The sequence below is a fragment of the Urocitellus parryii genome, chromosome 1 (genome assembly GCF_045843805.1).
Source record: "Urocitellus parryii isolate mUroPar1 chromosome 1, mUroPar1.hap1, whole genome shotgun sequence".
In the NCBI taxonomy this organism is placed as follows: domain Eukaryota; kingdom Metazoa; phylum Chordata; class Mammalia; order Rodentia; family Sciuridae; genus Urocitellus; species Urocitellus parryii.
This window is the reverse complement of record NC_135531.1, coordinates 117022559-117042182: the sequence shown is the minus strand read 5'-3', so window position 1 is coordinate 117042182 and position 19624 is coordinate 117022559. Positions and strand designations below refer to the sequence as shown.

Genomic DNA, 19624 nt, shown 5'->3' with positions numbered 1-19624 from the left:
TATGACTACTTTCCCCCCTTTACTGTCCTACCTCCCATTGTTGGTTTTCAATGTTGTTTTCCATTTCCTCTTCCTGTAATGTTTTGCCAAGGATTTTTTGAAGAGATGGTTTTCTAGCTGCGAATTCTTTTAACTTTTGTTTATTGTGGAAGGTTTTAATTTCATCTTCTAACCTGAAGCTTAATTTCGCCGGATACACGATTCTTGGTTGGAGCCCATTGTCTTTCAGTGTTTGAAATATGTTATTCCAGGATCTTCTAGCTTTCAGAGTCTGTGTTGAGAGATCAGCTGTTATCCTGATTGGTTTACCCCTAAATGTAATCTGCTTTCTTTCTCTTGCAGCTTTTAAAATTCTCTCCTTATTCTGTATGTTGGACATCTTCATTATAATGTGTCTAGGTGTGGATCTCTTATGATTTTGCACATTCGGCGTCCTGTAGGCTTCTAGGATTTGGGATTCTGTCTCAATCTTCAATTCTGGGAAGTTTTCTCGTATTATTTCACTGAATAGACTGTTTATTCCTTTGGAATGGAGCTCTGTGCCTTCCTGTATCCCAATGACTCTTAAATTTGGTCTTTTGATATTGTCCCATAATTCTTGGATGTTCTGCTCATGGTTTCTTAGCAGACTTGCTGAGCTGTCTATGTTCTTTTCCAGTTGAAATACTTTGTCTTCATTGTCTGATGTTCTCTCTTCTAAGTGATCTACTCTGCTGGTAGTATTCTCAATTGAGTTTTTAAGTTGGTTTATTGTTTCCTGCATTTCTAGAATTTCAATTTGTTTGTTTTTTATTACCTCTATCTCCCTGTGAAATTGATCTTTGACTTCCTGGATTTGTTTGTCAATGTGATCTTTCATTGTCTGATTTTGCTGTCTCATGTCTTCCTTGAGACTCCAGATCATCTGAAGCATATATATCCTGAACTCTTTATCTGATATTCCATCTGTTGCAGCTATTACCTCTTCTAAAGTTGAGTTGACCTGCATTGCTTGTGGTCCTTTCTTTCCTTGTCTTTTCATACTGCCTGCGTTTCTTTCTGCTTGGTGCAACTGTTGTGTTTTGAAATTTACCCCCTATTTATTTATGTTGCTCTTGTATACTTGAAAAGTCTCCCTTGCAGGTGTGGGCGGCGGCTGTGCCCCTACTCCAATTGGGGTGACGTGTCTATCACGCTGGCGGCTCTCTGGGCCTGTTCCGGGAGTGGAAGGCGGCTCTGCTCTGTCCCTATTCCAATTGGGGTGTCGTGACTACAATGCTGGCAGATCGCTGGGCCTCTTCCGGGCGTGGGCGGTGGGCTTGGCTGGCGGGATTCCACCTAATGGCAGTCCCTAACCTCCCTGCTTGCTAATTAATGGCTTCTCTGAGGCGCCACGCCTTCTGTAGCTGCGGGGCAGGCCGCGCGAATCAGTTGGCCTGGATCTCTGGGGTCCTGCTGCTGGCTGTTTTGATGTTACAAGCTGTTGGAGAGTGGTGGTGTATTCTTCAGCTTTCCCGGATGGTGGCCACTGACTGCCTGGATGGAGTGTCCGCTGTTTTGATGTTGCACTCTGAAGGAGAGTGGCGGTGTATCCTTCAGCTTTCCCGGATGGTGGCCGCTGACTGCCTCGGTGGAGTGTCCGCTGTGGGGGATGGGACTGTACCGCTTTCTTCCCCTTCTGAGAACCCGAGCTCGGCCCAAGGGTCCGTGTGGGCTTGGCTGGTGGGATTCCACCTAATGGCCTTCCCTAACCTCCCTGCTTGCCAATTAATGGCTTCACTGAGGCGCCACGCCTTCTGTAGCTGCAGGGCAGGCCACGCGAATCAGTTGGCCTGGCTCTCCGGGCCCTGTTGCAGGCTGCTGGGATCCCTGGCACTCTATCACTTTGATTTTTTCTGCTTGCCCCTCCCCCAGCGCTGGCTAGCCAGGTTTCCTTTTTGCTGCTACTGGGAGGAGGGGTTGGAGGTCAGGTGTCTCTGGTTTCCCCCTAGCCTGTATGGAGGCTCAGCTTGATACTCCCTCTCCCGGCAAGCCTAGGAGAGATTTTATGCGAATTCCCGCTGTCTGGGGGGTGAGCTAAATGACACCGACCTGTTTTGATGTCGCACTCTGAAGGAGAGTGGCGGTGTATCCTTCAGCTTTCCCGGATGGTGGCCGCTGACTGGCTCGGCGGAGTGTCCGCTGTGGGGGATGGGACTGTACCGCTTCCTTCCCCTTCTGAGAACCCGTGCTCGGCCCAAGGGTCCGTGTGGGCTTGGCTGGTGGGATTCCACCTAATGGCCTTCCCTAACCTCCCTGCTTGCCAATTAATGGCTTCACTGAGGCGCCACGAACAGCAGATTTTTAAACACAGACTCTAAGCTAAAAAATTAAATACCCTGAATGTTAATGGCTTAAACTCACAAATCAAAAGACTTAGGCTAACAGATTGGATTAAAAAATCAGCAATATGCTGCCTCCAAGAGACTCATCGGATAGAAAAAGATATACACAGACTAAAGATGAAAGGTTGGGAAAAATAATACCACTCACATGGACTGTGGAAGTAACATGGTTTCCATCCTCATATCAAATAAAGTAGACTTCAAGCCAAAGTTAATCAAAAGAGAAAAAGATGAAAATTACATACTGCTCAAGGAAACCATACCAATAAGCCATAAAAATCATAATTATATATTCCCCACAATCATAAATATATATTCCACAAACAATGGAGCAGCTATGTTCATCAATATTTTTCTCTAGTTCAAGAGTCAAATTGACCAAAATACAATAATCTTGGATGACTTAGCACACTACTCTCACACCTGGATAGATCTTCCAAACAAAAATTGAATTTAAAAAAACTAGAGATCTCAATAATACAATTAATAACTTTGACTTAACTGACATATAGAGAATACTTCAACTAGCATCAAGTGGATACACCTTCTTCTCAGCAGCACATGCATCCTTCTCTAAAATAGACCATAAAATAAGCCACAAAGCAACTCTTACCAAATACAAAAGAGTAGAGATAATACCCTACATTTTATCAGATGATAATTGAAAATCAATTTCAAAATAAAAAAGTAAAAATTACTTCAACACCTGGAGACTATACAATATGCTACTGAATGAACAATGGGTTACAGAAGATATCAAGGAGGAAATGGAAAAATTCCTAGTGGTAAATGAGAACATAGACACAACATATTGAAATCTCTGGGAAACTATGAAAGCGGTACTAAGAGGAAAGTTCATTGCATGGAGTTCATTCCTTAAAAGAAGAAAAAGTCAACAAATGAATGAACTCACACTACATCTCAAAGCCCTAGAAAAAGAAGAACAAATAAACAACAAAAGCAGTAGAAGACAAGAAATAACCAAAATTAGAGCTGAATTCAATGAAATCAATGCAAAAGAAACAACTCAAAAAAACTGACAAAACAAAAATTTGGTTCTTTGAAAAAATAAATAAAATTGACAAACCTTTAGCCATGCTAATGAAGAGAAGGAGAAAGAAAACTCAAATTATCAGTATATGTGACGAAAAAGGTAATATCACATCAGATACTACAGAAATACAGAGGATAATTAGAAATAAGTTTGAAAACATACACTCCAAAAAAGTAGAGGATTTGAAGGCATTGACAAATTCTTAAGTCATACAATTTGCCCAGAATAAACTAGGATGATATACAAAATTTGAACAGACAAATATCAAGTGATGAATGGAAGACACCATAAGAATTCTATTACCAACCAAGAAAAGCCCAGGACTGTATGGATACACAGCCAAATTCTACAAGACTTTTAAAGAAGAAGTAACACCAATAGTCTTAAATTTATTTCAGTAAATAGAAAAAGAGACAGCATTCCCAAACTCATTCTATGAAGCCAATATCATCCTGATTCCAAAACAAGGCAAAGTCACATCAAAGAAAGAAAACTTCAGACCAATATCTCTAATGAACATAGATGAAAAAATTCTCAGTAAAATTCTGGCAGATAAAATACAAAATCATATCAAAAAGATCATACACCAAGATCAAGTGGGATTCATCCCAGGGATGTAAGGTTGGTTCAACATACGAAAATCAATAAATGTAATTCATCACATCAATAGACTTAAAAATAAAAATCATAGGATTATCTCAAGAGATGCAGAAAAAGAATTTAAAAAATACACCTCCTTCATGTTCAAAACACCAGGAAAACTAGAGATAACAGGAGCATATATCGACATCATAAAGGCTATCTACGCTAAGCCCCAGGCCAACATCATTCTAAATGGAGAAAATTGAAGGCATTCCCTCTAAAAACTGGAACAAGACTGGGATGTTTTCTTTCTCCACTTCTATTTAACATAGTTCTTGAAATACTGGCCAGAGCAATTAGACAGATGAAAGAAATTAAAGGGATACACATAGGAAAATAAAAACTCAAATTGGCACTATTTGCTGATAATATGATTCTATACCTAGAAGATGCAAATAGCTCCACCAGAAAATTTCTAGAATTAGCAAATGAATTCAGAAAAGTAGCAGGATATAAAATTAACACCCATATATCAAAGGCATTTCTGTATATCAGTGACAAATCCTCTGAGAAGAAAATGAGGAAAACTACCCCATTCACAATAACCTCAAAAAAAAAGATACTTGGCAATCAACTTAACAAAAGAGGTGAAAGATCTATACAATGAAAACTACAGAACCCTAAATAGAGAAATCAACGAAGACCTTAGAATATGGAAATATCTACTTTGCTCTTGGATAGGCAGAATTAATATCAAAATAACCATACTACCAAAAACACTATACAGATTTAATGCAATTCCAATCAAAATCCCAATGGTATTCCTCATAAAAATAGAAAAAGTAATCATGAAATTCATCTGGAAAAATAAGAGACTCAGAATAGCTAGAGAAATCCTTAGCAGGAAGAGTGAAGCAGGTGGCAACACTCTAGCAGAACTTGAACTATTCTACAGAGCAATAGTAATAAAAAAATGGTATTGGCACCAAAACAGACTTGTAGACCAATGGTACAGAATAGAGGACACAAAGACTAACCCACAAAATTACAATTCTATTAGACGAAGGTGCCAAAAACATGCATTGCAGAAAACATAGCCTATTCAAAAAATGGTGCTGGGAAAACTGGAAATTTATACACAACAAAATGAAATTAAACCCCTATTTCTCACCATGTTCAAAACTTCAACTCAAAGTGGATCAAGAACTCAGCATCTAATGATAAAAATAAATAGGAAATAAACCAGAGACCCTGAGCCTAATAGAAGAAAAAGTAGTCCCTAATCTTCATCATGTGGGATTAGGCCCCAATTTCCTTAGTAAGACTCCTATAGTGCAAGGATTAAAACTAAGAATCAATAAATTGGATGGATTCAAACTAAAGAGATTCTTCACAGCAAAAGAAACAATCTGTGAGGTGAATAGAGAGCCTACATCTTGGGAGCAAATTTTTACCCCTCATACATCAGATAGAGCATTAATCTCTAGGGTATATAAAGAACTCAAAAAGCTAAACACTAAAAAGCAAATAATCCAATCAATAATTGGTCCAAGGACCTGAACAGAGACTTCTCAGAAGAGGACATACAATCAATGAACACATTTATGAAAAAAATGTACATCATTGCTAGCAATTAGAAAAATACAAATCACAAGTACTCTAAGATTTCATCTCTCTATCTATTATGAAGACAAACCACATAAGAATTGGTGAGGATGTGGGGAAAAAGGCACAGTCATACATTGATGGTGGGGCTGCAAATTGGTGCAGCCAATATGGAAAGCAGTATGGAGATTCCTTGGAACACTGTGAATGGAACACCATTTGACCCAGATATCCCTCTTTTCAGTCTATACCCAAAGAACATTAAAATAGCATACTTAAGTGAAACAGCCACATCAATGTTTATAGCAGCACAATTCACATAGCTAAACTGTGGAATCAGCCTAGATGCCCTTCAGTAGATGAATGTTTAAAAAAATGTGGCATATATACACAATGGAATATAACTCAGTAGTAAACAAGAATAAAATCATGGCATTTGCATGTAAAAGGTTGGCATTGGAGAAGATAATGCTAAGTGAAGTTAGCCAATCCCCCCCAAAAAAATGCGGAATGTTTTCTCTGACATAAGGAGACTGACTCATAGTGGGTAGGGAGGGGGAGTATGGGAGGAATAGATGAACTCTAGATAGGGAAGAGGGATATGAGGGAAAAGGAGGGGGCAGGGGACTAGCAAAGATAGGACAGATGGATGGGAGGGGAAGGGAGGGAGCAGAGTGTTAGCAAGGACGGTGGAATGTGATGGACATCATTATCCAAAGTACATGTATGAAGACATGAATTGGTGCAAATATACTTTATGTACAACCAGAGATATGAAAAAATGTGCTCTATATGTGTAGTATAGATCGTAATGCATTCTGCTGTCATATATAACAAACAAAAATTTAAAAAATATATAAATAAAACTCTACCAACAACAAAAACAGCAAAATTACTATCACAAATAAAGATAGAGGTTTACATTACAAATTTAAGAAAAGTGAGAGAAATGTAATCATTGGCATGGCCCAGATACATGTGCCAGACAACTATGGTCCATTTCTCCATGATTATTAGGACTAAATCATTATCACAAACACTACAGGCGTAAGATGTGTGGAAGACAAACCATCAGAAAGCTGATATCAATTCATGAACATAATCAAAGACTGGCCCCTGTCATGGCCAAAGAAGCACAGGCTGCTGTTCCCTGTGGAAAGTTGTGAAGGTTGGGACACAGGGTGCATTAACCATTGCCCTCTCTTTACTTCACACAAAGGAGTCTCTTCTTACCTAGTCCAGATGGAGAAAAATATTACTGTGAAATTCTCTACATTTTGGCTATAACTTCTTTAGGATTTGATTTTTACATATATTTTAAAAGTAAATAAATTGATGCAATTATGGATCACAGTGTGTACAAGTAGGTTCTACACTGTTCTGAATAACAGCAAATAATATAAGAATAAGCTATCTCCAGATTTGATAGGTAGAGTTTTCTTTGGTGTCAGTATTTGATATAGGTAATTGACATATGGGATGATTCTTTAAAATATATAAATATGACTGATTTCAGCAAATATATTCAATTATATTTAATCGTTAAAAGATGCATTGATGAAATTACACACTCTATTATGGGTGCATGGAAACAATATGGTAAGTCTCAGAAATATATCTTATGAAATAACTCAGCTTCTAATGATGTAATACAAAAGTAGACAGTGTAACTTGTAAAGTTCAAACATGAAGAGTATGTATCTAATTAAGAACCATGATCCATGAAATTAGGATGAAGCTGAAAGGCATCTTCATAATTTCCCTGAGAACAACTCTTTTCCCATTACTCTCTTCACAGTTTCCTTTACCTGTTTGTTCCTGAGACTGTAGATAAGAGGATTCAGGAAGGGAGGAACCATGGTGTAACAGGCAGAGAGATCCAGGATATCGAGTGTGTCAGAGGTTGCTGAGGACCTCAGGTACATACCTGTGATGGAACTGAGGAAGAGGAACACCATGAGGATGCGAGGGGTGCAGGTGGAGAAGGCCTTCCCTGGGGCTCTGGCGGGAAATTTCAGCATGGCAGAAAATATGCAAATACATGACATGGCAATAAAAAGGAAGCAACCACCACAAATGTCCACAGCAGGGACAAGAATAAGGACTTTGTTGCTGGTGGTGTCAGAGCAGGAGAGCCCCAGCAGAGAGCCCCAGAAGAACTGAGGGACCACGTTTGACTGGCAGATAGACAGCCAGAATGTGTTCCCTTGTGCACACCTGCATACAGCAGACCACTGAGCATGGTGGCCAGGGTCATGCGGACAGAAATCTGAGGGTTCATGATGAAGGGGTATTGGAGGGGCTGGCAGATAGCCACATAGAGGTCCCAGGCCATGATGGAAAGAATCAAATCTCTAAGTATGCACAAAGAGACCAAGAAGATCTGAGTTGCACAACCAGTCACTGAAATGACTGGTTGAGAGTGAAAGAGTTGACACAGGCATTGGGGACAGTGATGAAAATGAAGCATATGTCCAAGATGGACAGGTTCCTGAGGAAGAAGTACATGGACATATGCAGATTTTGGTCAGCAGTGGTGATAATGATGATGAGAAGGTTCCCTAACAAGGTACCCAGGTAGGTCATTGGGAATACTGTGAAATGGAGGAAACTCGGATCTCAGCCATCAGAAGAGCCCAGGAGGAGAAATTCAGTTACCAAGGTGGCATTGGTCATTTGTTGGATATTCTGGTTGCCTGGTAAGATAAATAGATGAGAGAGGAAGCGAAAAATAATTCATACAATTATTTCACATATTTATGTCCAGAGTGTTTTCTTGTAGTTTTCATTAGCTTTCCCTGTATAGGAAATGTCACTCTTGTTTTTCTGATACTTTTAATCATTTTTAAGCATAGTGCACCTCCCAGTGCAGGTGTGGAGGTCTGCAGCCCATGGTCTGCATGTGGCCTTCAGAGCTTGTCCTCAGTTTCCCATTAGGCCTCATCTGACCTCCTGAGACTCCCATGCAGAGCACTAGCAATCATTGTTCACCTTCTCTCCTTCTTGAGCAACTGTGTGACAGTGTGTTCTCTAACTCTGTAATTTAGTTACCTCATTGTCTTCCATAAATGCAATTTCACCACTTTTTTTGCCTTTTTATAAACACTAAGTAATTCAAATTATAATTTATAAATATTTTTGTAGGAATGGTGTCAGAGTCATTATCATCATGAACATGAAAAACACACACATGCTCAGCCAGACCTTATTCAGCTCCCCCAGGGGCTATTATGCTCTCCAGCAGATCAGTGTAAGTTCTTTAGAGAATAAGATTCTACTAAACTTCTACTTTTTACCTTAATATGTCTATATTCAGTTCTCAGCACCATGAAGTTGAAGATTCCTTTGTCTAGACAATCATTGATCCTTTTCTTTTTAACACTTCCCTTATATCCCATTCTTCTTAAAGTTATCATAAGTGTACAAAAAGATACTGACTGCATTCCCTAAAAGGAATGTTTTGCTCATAGTTATAGCACTCCTGCAGCACCTCAGACTGGTTCAATCCTTTGTCACCAAAATCATTATCTCTTCAGCCCTCTGCAACCTGGCTCCGCCATAGCACCTTGCCAAGTTAAACACACTCACCCTTAGAAAAGAAATCTACCTGATGAGCCTGCCTGGGCTCCTCTGAAAATGTGAATGTCCCCCAAGGACATTGTTGGGTCGCCAGACTCATGAACATTACTGTTAATTTCACAGTGTGGGTGAAGTTCAAGGGGTGCTACTTAATCTATCTGAAATCTTTTGCTAGCCCCATCCCCCATTCCTCCCTGACACAAACCTGTACTCACATTTCAGTGACCTCCTTGTTCACACTATATCCTGGATCTTGTTGACAGAGCCCCTTTTCTACAAAGACATAATTGATTTAATTTTCCCCATTTGTATACACTGCACTTTAAAGAGGCTGAAATGCAATTTTTCTCTGAAACCCTTTCTTAGCCTGTAATTTTACTTATACTTTTCTGTTAGTGTTAGAAGTTGACATGTTATTTTACCTTTTAGTAAATCTATATGTACTAATACCCCACATCACTGGTATAGAAATTCTTTGATTTTGGACCTTGTATCATTCATCTTTTTATTCTCTTAGTAGCAAGTAAGTGACTTCATGCATAGTAGTTAATAAAAAATGCAATGTAACACAATTGACTAACTGCTAACATGATCTAAGTTTCTTGATTCCACTAATTTACAAGTGAGTACCTTCTAAATCAGTGATGTCTTTTCTTCACTTCTGTAAGAAATACAGTGTGTGTTCATTTGAAATAACATACCCCACTCTGTGCAGAAAGAAAGATTGTTTCAAATCAGGTATTGACAAATATTTACTAATGATTTATAATATGGGAAAATCTGCTACAGATACTGAGTTTTAGTAAAAGATTGTTTTTTTAAAAAAAAAGCATGATTTGAGTACTATGAAGGAAAAAAAATAAAATTGTACATATATAAAAATTCAAATTAATATGAATAATTCTGAATGTGATATATGATGATACTAACTAATAAGGAAATCTGCCAGACTTTTTACTCTTTAACCTGGATTCCAGGAGCTACAGAAGCTCCTGTTGATCACCCCAGGACATCCTGTCACATACAGATGGGATACCAACATGGGTTAAAATCTAGAAGGTACATATGACTACAGAGACATTTTCTTTCATTATTATTATTTTTTACACTAAGCCAAATACTGCCTTTCTTTCTTCAATACAATGTAGCAAATTCTCCACAAACCAGTTTGAGTTACATTAACTTACTTGATGTCCTCCTTTGTGTTATTTAGCTATGGTTTGATAAATTCTTCTGAATTTGACTTTTATTTTTCATGTATCAGTCTTCAAATACTTCCATTTATGAAGCACCAACCCAAAGTCATGTATAAATACAATAAAATACATGTACAAATCACCACCTATTTTTTACAGAAGGCCTCAGATTATTTCAGTAAATTCTAAAGATAGGATGACTTTCTAAACTTCGATTTTAAAAATAAAAGTATGGCTTATGTTGTATAGATTGACCTTAATATTTTGGTGTGATTTAATACTACATTCTTATTTAAGGGGGCAAAAATGCCTATAGATAATTATCTCATAAAGACAAGAAGATGAAGGTATAAATAACAGAAAGGGTTGGTAGAAGTGAGTGTCAGCAAAATGTGTGTGAGGAGAACTAGCATGTTTTATCTCCAGGAACATGAAGAGGGACTACCCAAGTCTTTCTCTGTAAGTGGTAAAAGCTGAGAGTTTTCTCTTTTTAATTTCTATTCATAGTGTTTCAAATAATTATTTATATAATAAGTAGAGCACTTCAAAACTGCAAATATTATTTGGTTTGGAAGACACAAAATAAAGTATTTTCTAAATTATATTTTCCATATTAGGAATTATCGATTAGTGTCTTTGATAAGCCATTAAAATGCTGAGGCACATATATTCTGAAAATAAAAATATGCTTCCAATTGTTGCACAACTTTATTTTTATATTTATACCACTGGACACACACATCCTCTTAGTCATACATAACATATATTTAGCATGAAAACTTGGGCATGGTAGTGTATGCCTATAATCCCAGCAGCTTAAGAGGCTGAGACAGAAAGATTTCAAGTTCAAAGCTAGCCTCAGCAACCTGTCAAGATCCTATTTCAGAATAAATATTCAAAAGGGGTGGAATGTTGCTCAATAATTGAGCAGCCCTCGGTTTAATCCCTGACACCAAACAAACAAACAATGGAATAATTGAAACATGTATTTTTGAACAAAACAAAGAAAGGAGATAATATACAAAATATTTCAATGAATCTTTCCTACTTCATTAAATATATTTCCCACAGTAATTGACTTATGTGCATGTGTATCAGTTATATAATATCATTCCTATCTACCTACATATCCTATACCATGTTTTGCATTTTATTCTTGTTGTCTAAATGTGAATATATTTATTAGTATTCTATGGAATTTCTGTGCAAACTAACTGGGTGTTATCTAAGTAAAAGTTAAAGTAATCTGAAGAAAAAAATTTAAACCAATAAGAAGCAACATGAAGGACTATTACACACTTAACTTCCATACACCATGCAGATGTCCCCAAAGTCCCTGTGTTACTATTGCAGCAGTCACAATCACAGCTAACAACATAATGCAGTTATAAAGACTCTCTGTGCTGCCTGTGTTCTTCTCAGAATTCACCAAACTCTTCCTGGGCTAGCTGACTCTTTGGATGAAATTGCAATTTGCAGAGCAGAATAATTATGAATCTTAGATGCATTTGGACTCTAAATGCCAAGTACTCACTCCTGAGTGTCACCTGTTCTCCATGATAGGTGCAGTACTACATCTCCCCTTGGCTTCTCCCATCCACTGTGTCTGCAGCCAGGGTGGATCTGTCCAGTCAACCCAGTGCCATATAGGTTGTGTGGACCTCAGTCACCATTATTTTATGTGAGCATGGTACCTAGCCAGTGGGAGTAGGGCCCCAGGGAGCCCAGAGCTCAGCCTGCAGAGGCAGCAGGAGGCCTGAGCCCACCACCAGGCAGTGGAATCTGCAGAGCCCAGGAGAGAGGACCTGGCCACGTGCCAGCATGGGCAGTGGATGACACAATGGAACTCCTCTGCTGGACATTGACTTTAGTCATTATTGATAAACTAATGACACTGAGGAGAGACTGATGGTTCTCACTGTGTGTGTTTTCATCTCTGCCCTCCTTCACCTCAGTGTGAGTTAGCGGTAGGTGTTTGTATGGATTAGTTAACATTAAGTGTGGTGGGCAGCTCTAACTCATTCACCAAACTTTAAGAGGGAAACATCTAAAACTACCTCCAGTTCAGCAGCAAAAGTTTCTTATCATTAAGATGAAATCCACATGATTTAAAATTAACCTTTGTAATAGTTTATGGTTCTCAAGTCAGTGTGAGTTACCACACTGAATGATTGTACAATTTCCAGCTACATGTTTTTCCAAAATACTTTTTTACTTTAAATTGGCCACCTTATCCATTACACACATTTTCCATATTATCCCTGATTTCAGTCACTGGAGAACACTAAATGTATTCTGTATCTTTGAACATACATATTTGTGAAATTGCATATAAATAAGTCATTCAGTATGTGATGTGTATTCTGGCTGAAGTGAGCATAACATCATTGAAATTAGTCCACTTGTAGCATGTATCATTTGTTCATTTCTGAGGATGAATGACAAACCATTATTTGCATATGCCAGAAATATTTTAATCAACATATCTATTTGTGGACATATTTTTCATTCTCTATTATAATTTGACTGAATGTTTGATTATCCTCTATTTTGCTGTATTTGACTTCTCTGGTAAACACTCTACACTCTCTATGATTATGTTTAGAACCTTTCAGTGAGCTTTGCATTGCTGTGACAAAAATACCTGAACAAAAACAAAAAACAGCCAGGAACTGTGGCACATGAATATCATCCCAACAGCTCCTGAGGCTGAGGCAGGTGATTTGCGAGTTCAAAGCCAGTCTCAGCAACAGCAAAGTACTAAGAAACTCAGTGAGACCCTGTCTCTAACTAAAATACAAAATAGGGCTGGGGATATTCCTCGGTGGTTAAATGATCCTCAGTTCAATCCCCAGTACTGCAAAAAGAAAAATAAAATTCCTTAGATGCTCTCAGCCACTTTCCTGATGTCTCTGTGTGAAATGCTTAGCATCTCTTTAGGTGCTGGTATCTATTACAATTACATCTTCCTTGGCCCTAGTTTGTTAAACAATCCCTTTAAAACTCTGATCCAATTTGTTTTTTAACTCTACTAATATAACAACTGTTTTTTTTTGTTTTTTTTTTTTTACAATTCAATATATCTCTGGTATTAATTTAAATAATTCTAAAGTCTTTATAAAACTTAGAAAAGTCTGAATGTTCTGGCATAATAGTCTCAGTCATGAATATTACCATAAAACACACTATAGAATAAGTTACTACATCTTCTTGTTGGTTGCTAAACTCTCATCAAATTTCTAACTATGTGTTGTTCCAAGTCTTTTGTCTTCTGAAGTTTTGATTCTACAAAGCACTGAAAAACATAATCACAATAAAGGTTCTAACAAGTACTCTTAAATATTTTTTCCTTAAAGGGTAGAGTTAATATTTCAGAAGAGCTCACTTTTCAATAAATATATTTCACATAATTTATATTACTATAAAAAAACCTATTTCTTTGTTCATGACTAATACACAAAGAAAATGGTTTTGTAAATTCTGCAGAAATTTTATACCATTCTCATGCACCTGCAGGGTTTTGTGTTATTTGACAAAAGATTTGAGATGTCACAAAGTTCTTATACCAATGTTTCCATTTTTCGTATCTTTTGCTACCACATCTTATGATACAAAATATCTTAAAACAGGTGTTAAATATCCAACAGTTTTTATCAAGAGGGACACCTTTCAATACAACAAGTGTTTGCTTCTTAGTTTGAATCCATACCTATTGTTGATTCTTCATTTTCTTTTTTGAGCTTTATGAGTCTTGTTAAGTAAGTCCAGTGCTAAGCTGACATGATAAAAATTTGGGCAGACTTTTAGAATGGAGTCAAACTAAAAAGCTTTTTCTCAGAAAAGAAACAAAGTATAACATGAAGAGACATCCTATAGAACGAGAGATAATCTTTACCACATGCAACTCAGGTAGAGCACTAATCTCTACCTGGTGGATGGATATGACTGTTGGGACACAGGGTGTGGTAAACATGGCCCTCTGTGTATTCCTGGACAAGGAATTACTGTTCTCATGTTCCAAATAGATTGGTTATAACTTCTTTAGTATTTAATTATTGCATATATTCAAAGTGGTTAAATTGATACAGTTGTGTACCATAGTGCTTAGTAATTTGCTTGATGTTTCTCTGAATAAGAGCATATTATGTGAGTGTAAGTTTTCTTCAGATTTGATTGGTAAAGATTTCCTCTGAGAAAGTACTTGATACAGGTACTGCAATGTATTTGGTGAATCTTTAATGCATTTTTCCACAAATGATTTCAACAAATATATTAAATTATATTTACTCATTAAAAGACACATTGATTACATTACACATTTTATAAAGGATTCATGGAATAATAGGTAAATGAAAAATCAATTAATAAAGAAATCTCATATACAAATAAAGTGACATTAGAGTAGGCAGTTTAACTTGTGTCACCCAGATATGAAGAGCATTTGACCTAATCTTGAACTTCACTCAGAGAAATTAGGATGATGCTGAAAGACAGCTTTATCATTTCCCTGAGAACAATTGTCTAACCATTACTCTCCTCACAGCATCCTTTACCTGCTTGTTCCTGAGACTGTAGATGAGAGGATTCAGGAAGGGAGGAACCATGGTGTAAAAGGCAGAAAGAACCAGGTCCTGGAGGGTGTCAGAGGTTGCTGAGGACCTCAGGTACACAGCTGTGCCAGAACTGAAGAACAAGGAAAACACGAGGATGTGAGGGGTGCAGGTGGAGAAGGCCTTCCCTGGGGCTCTGGTGGGAAATTTCAGCACAGCAGAAAATATGCGAATGTATGACACAGCAATAAAAAGGAAGCAGCCACCACAAACAACCACAGCAGAGAAAAGAAGGAGGACCATGTTGCTGGTGGTGTCAGAACAAGAGAGCCTCAGCAGAGAGGGGACATCACAGAAGAACTGGTGGACAACGTTTGACTGGCAGAAGGACAGCCGGAATGTGTTCCCAGTGTGCATACATGCATACAGCAGACCACTGAGTAGGGAAGCTAGAGTCATTCGGACACAAAACTGGGCGTCAATGATGAGGGGGTACTGGAGGGGCTGGCAGATGGCCACATAGCGGTCCCAGGCCATGATGGTGAGAAACAGATATTCAACACATGCGCAGAAAATGACCAAGAAGATCTGTGTTGCACAGCCAGGCACTGAAATTGCCCAGTTGCCAGTGAGAGTGTTGACACAGGCATTGGGGACAGTGATGGAAATGTAGCACACGTCCAAGATGGACAGGTTCCTGAGGAAGAAGTACATGGGTGTGTGCAGGTGCTGGTCAGCAGTGGTGACAGTGATGATGAGAAGGTTCCCTAACAAGGTCCCCAGGTAGGTCATGGAGAATATAGTGAAATAGAGGAAACTCAGATCCCAGCCATCAGGATAGCCCAGGAGGAGAAATTCAGTTACCATGGTAGCATTGGCCATTTACTAGAAATTATGGTTGTCTGAGAAGATAAAGAGAGAAGATGGAGGAATGGAAAAGCATGAATAATACAATTATAATGAATAATACAATAATATTCATGTCCAGAGTGTTTTCTTGTATTTTGCAGTAGCTTTTCCTGGAGAGGAAGGTACTCTTGGTTTTCTGATATGTTTACTCATTTCTGAGCAGAGTGCACCTCCAAGTGCAGGTGTGGAGGTCTGCAGCCCAGGGTCTGGTTGTGACCTGCAGGGCTTGGCCTCAGCTCCCCATCAGGCCTCCCCTGACCTCCTGAGACTCCATGCAGAGCACTTCTTGGGTTGCCCACCTCCTCTCCTTCATGGCCACCTGTGTGACCATGTGTTATTTAATGTTGTCTTTAATAAATCAGTTGCTTTCATTCTCTTCCATAAACACATTTTTAACATTATTTTGACATTTTATCAGCTCTAAACAATTCAAATCATGAATAACTATTCAAATTATAATTATTTTTTAACATTTCTACATTGGAACATGACCATAACCTTGAAGTACTTAAGACCAGGAACATGAAAAACATTTACTTACGGAAAACCATCTCAAGAATTCAAACTTTCCCCTCAGGCTCACTGGACCATTTTGTGGAAAACTGGGGTGACATGACTGACCTTGTACTCTCCTGCTGTTCCCCACTCTCCCTGCTGCTTCCCCAGAACATGGACAAGGCTGTCTCACAGCCTCATGCCTTCAGACAAGGACCTGTCCCAACTCCCACTGGGGCTCTCTTTTCTTTGTCAACACATCACTGTGATGTCTTTAAAGTCTCCTGGTTCTAGCCCAGCCTACATTCTCCTAAACTTCCATTTTTTACCTTAATATGTTTTTTACTCTGTGTTCAGCACCATGAAGTTGAAGATTTCTTTTCCTATATAATAGTTTGCTTACTTCTTCTTAACACCTTCCATTATATTCCTTTCTTCTCAAAGACATCATAAGTGTACACAATTATACTGACTACATTTCCTAAAGGAAGTTTTTGCTTGTAGTTAAAACACTTCTTCAGTAGCTCCAACAGTTCAATATTGAGTCTCCTACATTGTCATTTCCTCTGATCTCTGAAAACCTGGGTTCTCCTCAGCAACTTGCCAGTTTAACTACACTCACCCTTAGAAAAGCCATCTTCCTGTTGAGCCTGCTTGGGCTCCACTGGTAATAAATGTGTCCCCAAGGTTAAAGGGTGGGTGTCCAGACACAGGTAGGTTGGTGTTAATTTCACAGTGGGGGTGAATTTCCAGTGGTCCCACTCAGTCTACCTGCAATCTGTTTCTCCCCAGCCTGATTCCTCCCTGACACAAACCTGAAGCTCACACCTGAGTGACATCCTTGTTCACAGCATGCTCCTTGGACTTTGGGACACAGCCTCTTTTCTACTTGACATGCTGATTTGATTTTCTCCATTACTATGTATTGGGCTAGAAAGGAGACTCAAATGATAATTTTTCTCTGGGAACTCTGTACAATTTAAATTTTTCCCACTTTTATGTAATGTTAGAAACAGTGCATCATACTACCCTTCACTAAATAAGTATGTATTCATCAGTCAAAACACTAGTACAAATTCCTTGACTTTGAACATTGTATCATTCACATTTTTCTCCTTTTAGTAGCAAGTGCATGACTTCCTGCCCAGTGGTTAGTGAACTAATTCCTGGTGACTTTGTTGACTGACTACTCACCTTCACTGGCTTTCTGTACTCTACTTATTCATAGATAATGAGCTTCCAAGCAGGCTCTGCCCCCTTGACACTGATGTAGCACATGCAGTGTAGGATGCTGTGAGGTCATGCAAGCCCAGGGGCCTGTGCACTTGCAAAGTCAGCTCTCTTTAAAGCAGTAATTTGTCAACTGGTGTTTACCAATGATAAAAATATGGCTACAGGTGTTTTTCATGCTGAAGTTTTGGAAAGAAGAAAGTATTGGTATTTTTAAATAATTTCATTATCATGAGAGAAGTAATACAATGATACAAAGTGTAAGAAAGTAAATAAATTTGACTAGTTCAGAAGATGTTGGGTGATGAGACAAATCCATATTGAAAACCTTGCAGGTTTTCACCCTTCTATACTGACTTCTGAGCACTCCAGGTGTCCTTGCCAACCACCCCTAGACATTTGTGCCAAATATAAAACAGGCAATTCAATATTTATTTAGGATATGGAAGCTAGCACAGAACTATAGAGACATTTTCTTTGTTTCTAGTTTTTGCTACTAAAACATGTACTGTTTTTGTTTCTCCAAAGGAACTTAGTAAATTCTCCATTTTGAATTGTATGAGCTTAATTGATGTTCTTCTTTGCTTATGTGATTCAACTCCAACTTGAAAACTCTTATCTAAATTTGACTTACTGTTTTCTGGGATGAGTCTCCTAGGAAAATTCAGATTATGGATGTGATACAATAAATATGTGAATCACCACCAAATGTTCATGCTCACTCAGAGTATTCCTGCAGATGTACAAAATATGGTTACTTTGTGAACCTAGAATATATAACATAAGAATTAAGGTTTAGTTTCTGTAGCTTGACCTTAACAATTTTAGAGTGTTCAGAACTACATTCTCCTTTAAAGGGTAAAAGTTATCATTGAAAATTCCCTCAGAAAAGTCCAAAGAATGGGTCATAAATAAAGCAAATCTCTGGTAACATGAGCCTCAGGAACAAAAGAAGGGGAAGTTAGCATCTGTTTAATGCTCAAATATAAGAGGGATGGCTCCAAGTGCTTTTCTCCTAAAGTGGGGACAGCTGGGAGCTTTCCATTTTGTTACTTCTCTTGACAGTGCTTAATATGAGGAAAGGTATGACACACAGATTGCATGTAAAAATGTAAAGATTTCTTGGGTTTTAAGATACAGGTATTCATTATTTCCTTAATTACATTTTTCTGTATTAACAATTATGGCTTAGTGCTGTTGATCAGCCACAGAGGAACGCTGAGGGGTACTTTATTACTTCTTGGCCTTCATAAGATTCTTCTGAAAACTGCTCAAGTCTCTTTTTTTTCCTTTTATTTCTACCAATGGACACACATCCTCATACTCACATCTAATAAACCTTTAATATAAAATGAGAAAAATTATCGAAAAAGAGAATATTTTTGTGATCAGTGCACAAAGGTGAAGTTGATAAATTCAAAATGCTTCAATGAAAATTGTATACAATATGTTTTTATTTTCCACAGCTATTGAAAAATATGTAAGTGTGTAATTTGCATAAATGAATTCATATCTACCTCCCTGTCACCTGCAAGATATTTGGCATTTAGTCCCTGTTGCCTTAATCTGAATATATTTCTTTGTCATCCCTCTAATCTTTGCAGATAAATTTGTGCATTTGTATTTGTGTTAAGTAAAAGCTAATTGAAAAGGAGGATTTTAAACCCATAAGAAGCAGCATGAAGAACTATCACATGCGGTACTTGCAAACACTGTGCAGATGTCCACCACACTCCAGGTACATTACTAGTGAAGAATAGAAATCATACCAAAAACTTCAGTGTTTACAACACTTCTGTGTGCCAGTTGTTCTTTGCAGAATTAACTTCCTGGTCTAGCTGACAATCTGGATGAGATTGCAGTTTGCTGAGCAGAATAAAGATGAGGCTCAGATGCCTTGGGACTCTAAATGCCAAGTACTCACTCCTGAGCAGAACTGAGTCCCTCCTTAGCTTCTCCCATCAACCTTGTTTTCAGCCAGGGTGGATCTCTGAAGTCAGCACAGTGCTATGTGGAATGTGGGAACCTGAGTCATCTCTTCCTTATGTGAACCTGGTGCCT

At 38.2% G+C, this 19624-nt stretch overlaps 1 protein-coding gene across 1 annotated transcript; it reads right to left on the bottom strand.

Annotated features, from left to right (window-relative positions):
* Positions 1-14878: 14878 nt before the first annotated feature.
* Positions 14879-15811, bottom strand: LOC144254470 (olfactory receptor 14C36-like). The gene has a single exon (XM_077797674.1). The coding sequence runs from the start codon at positions 15809-15811 to the stop codon at positions 14879-14881; it is 933 nt and encodes a 310-aa protein (XP_077653800.1).
* Positions 15812-19624: the final 3813 nt, after the last annotated feature.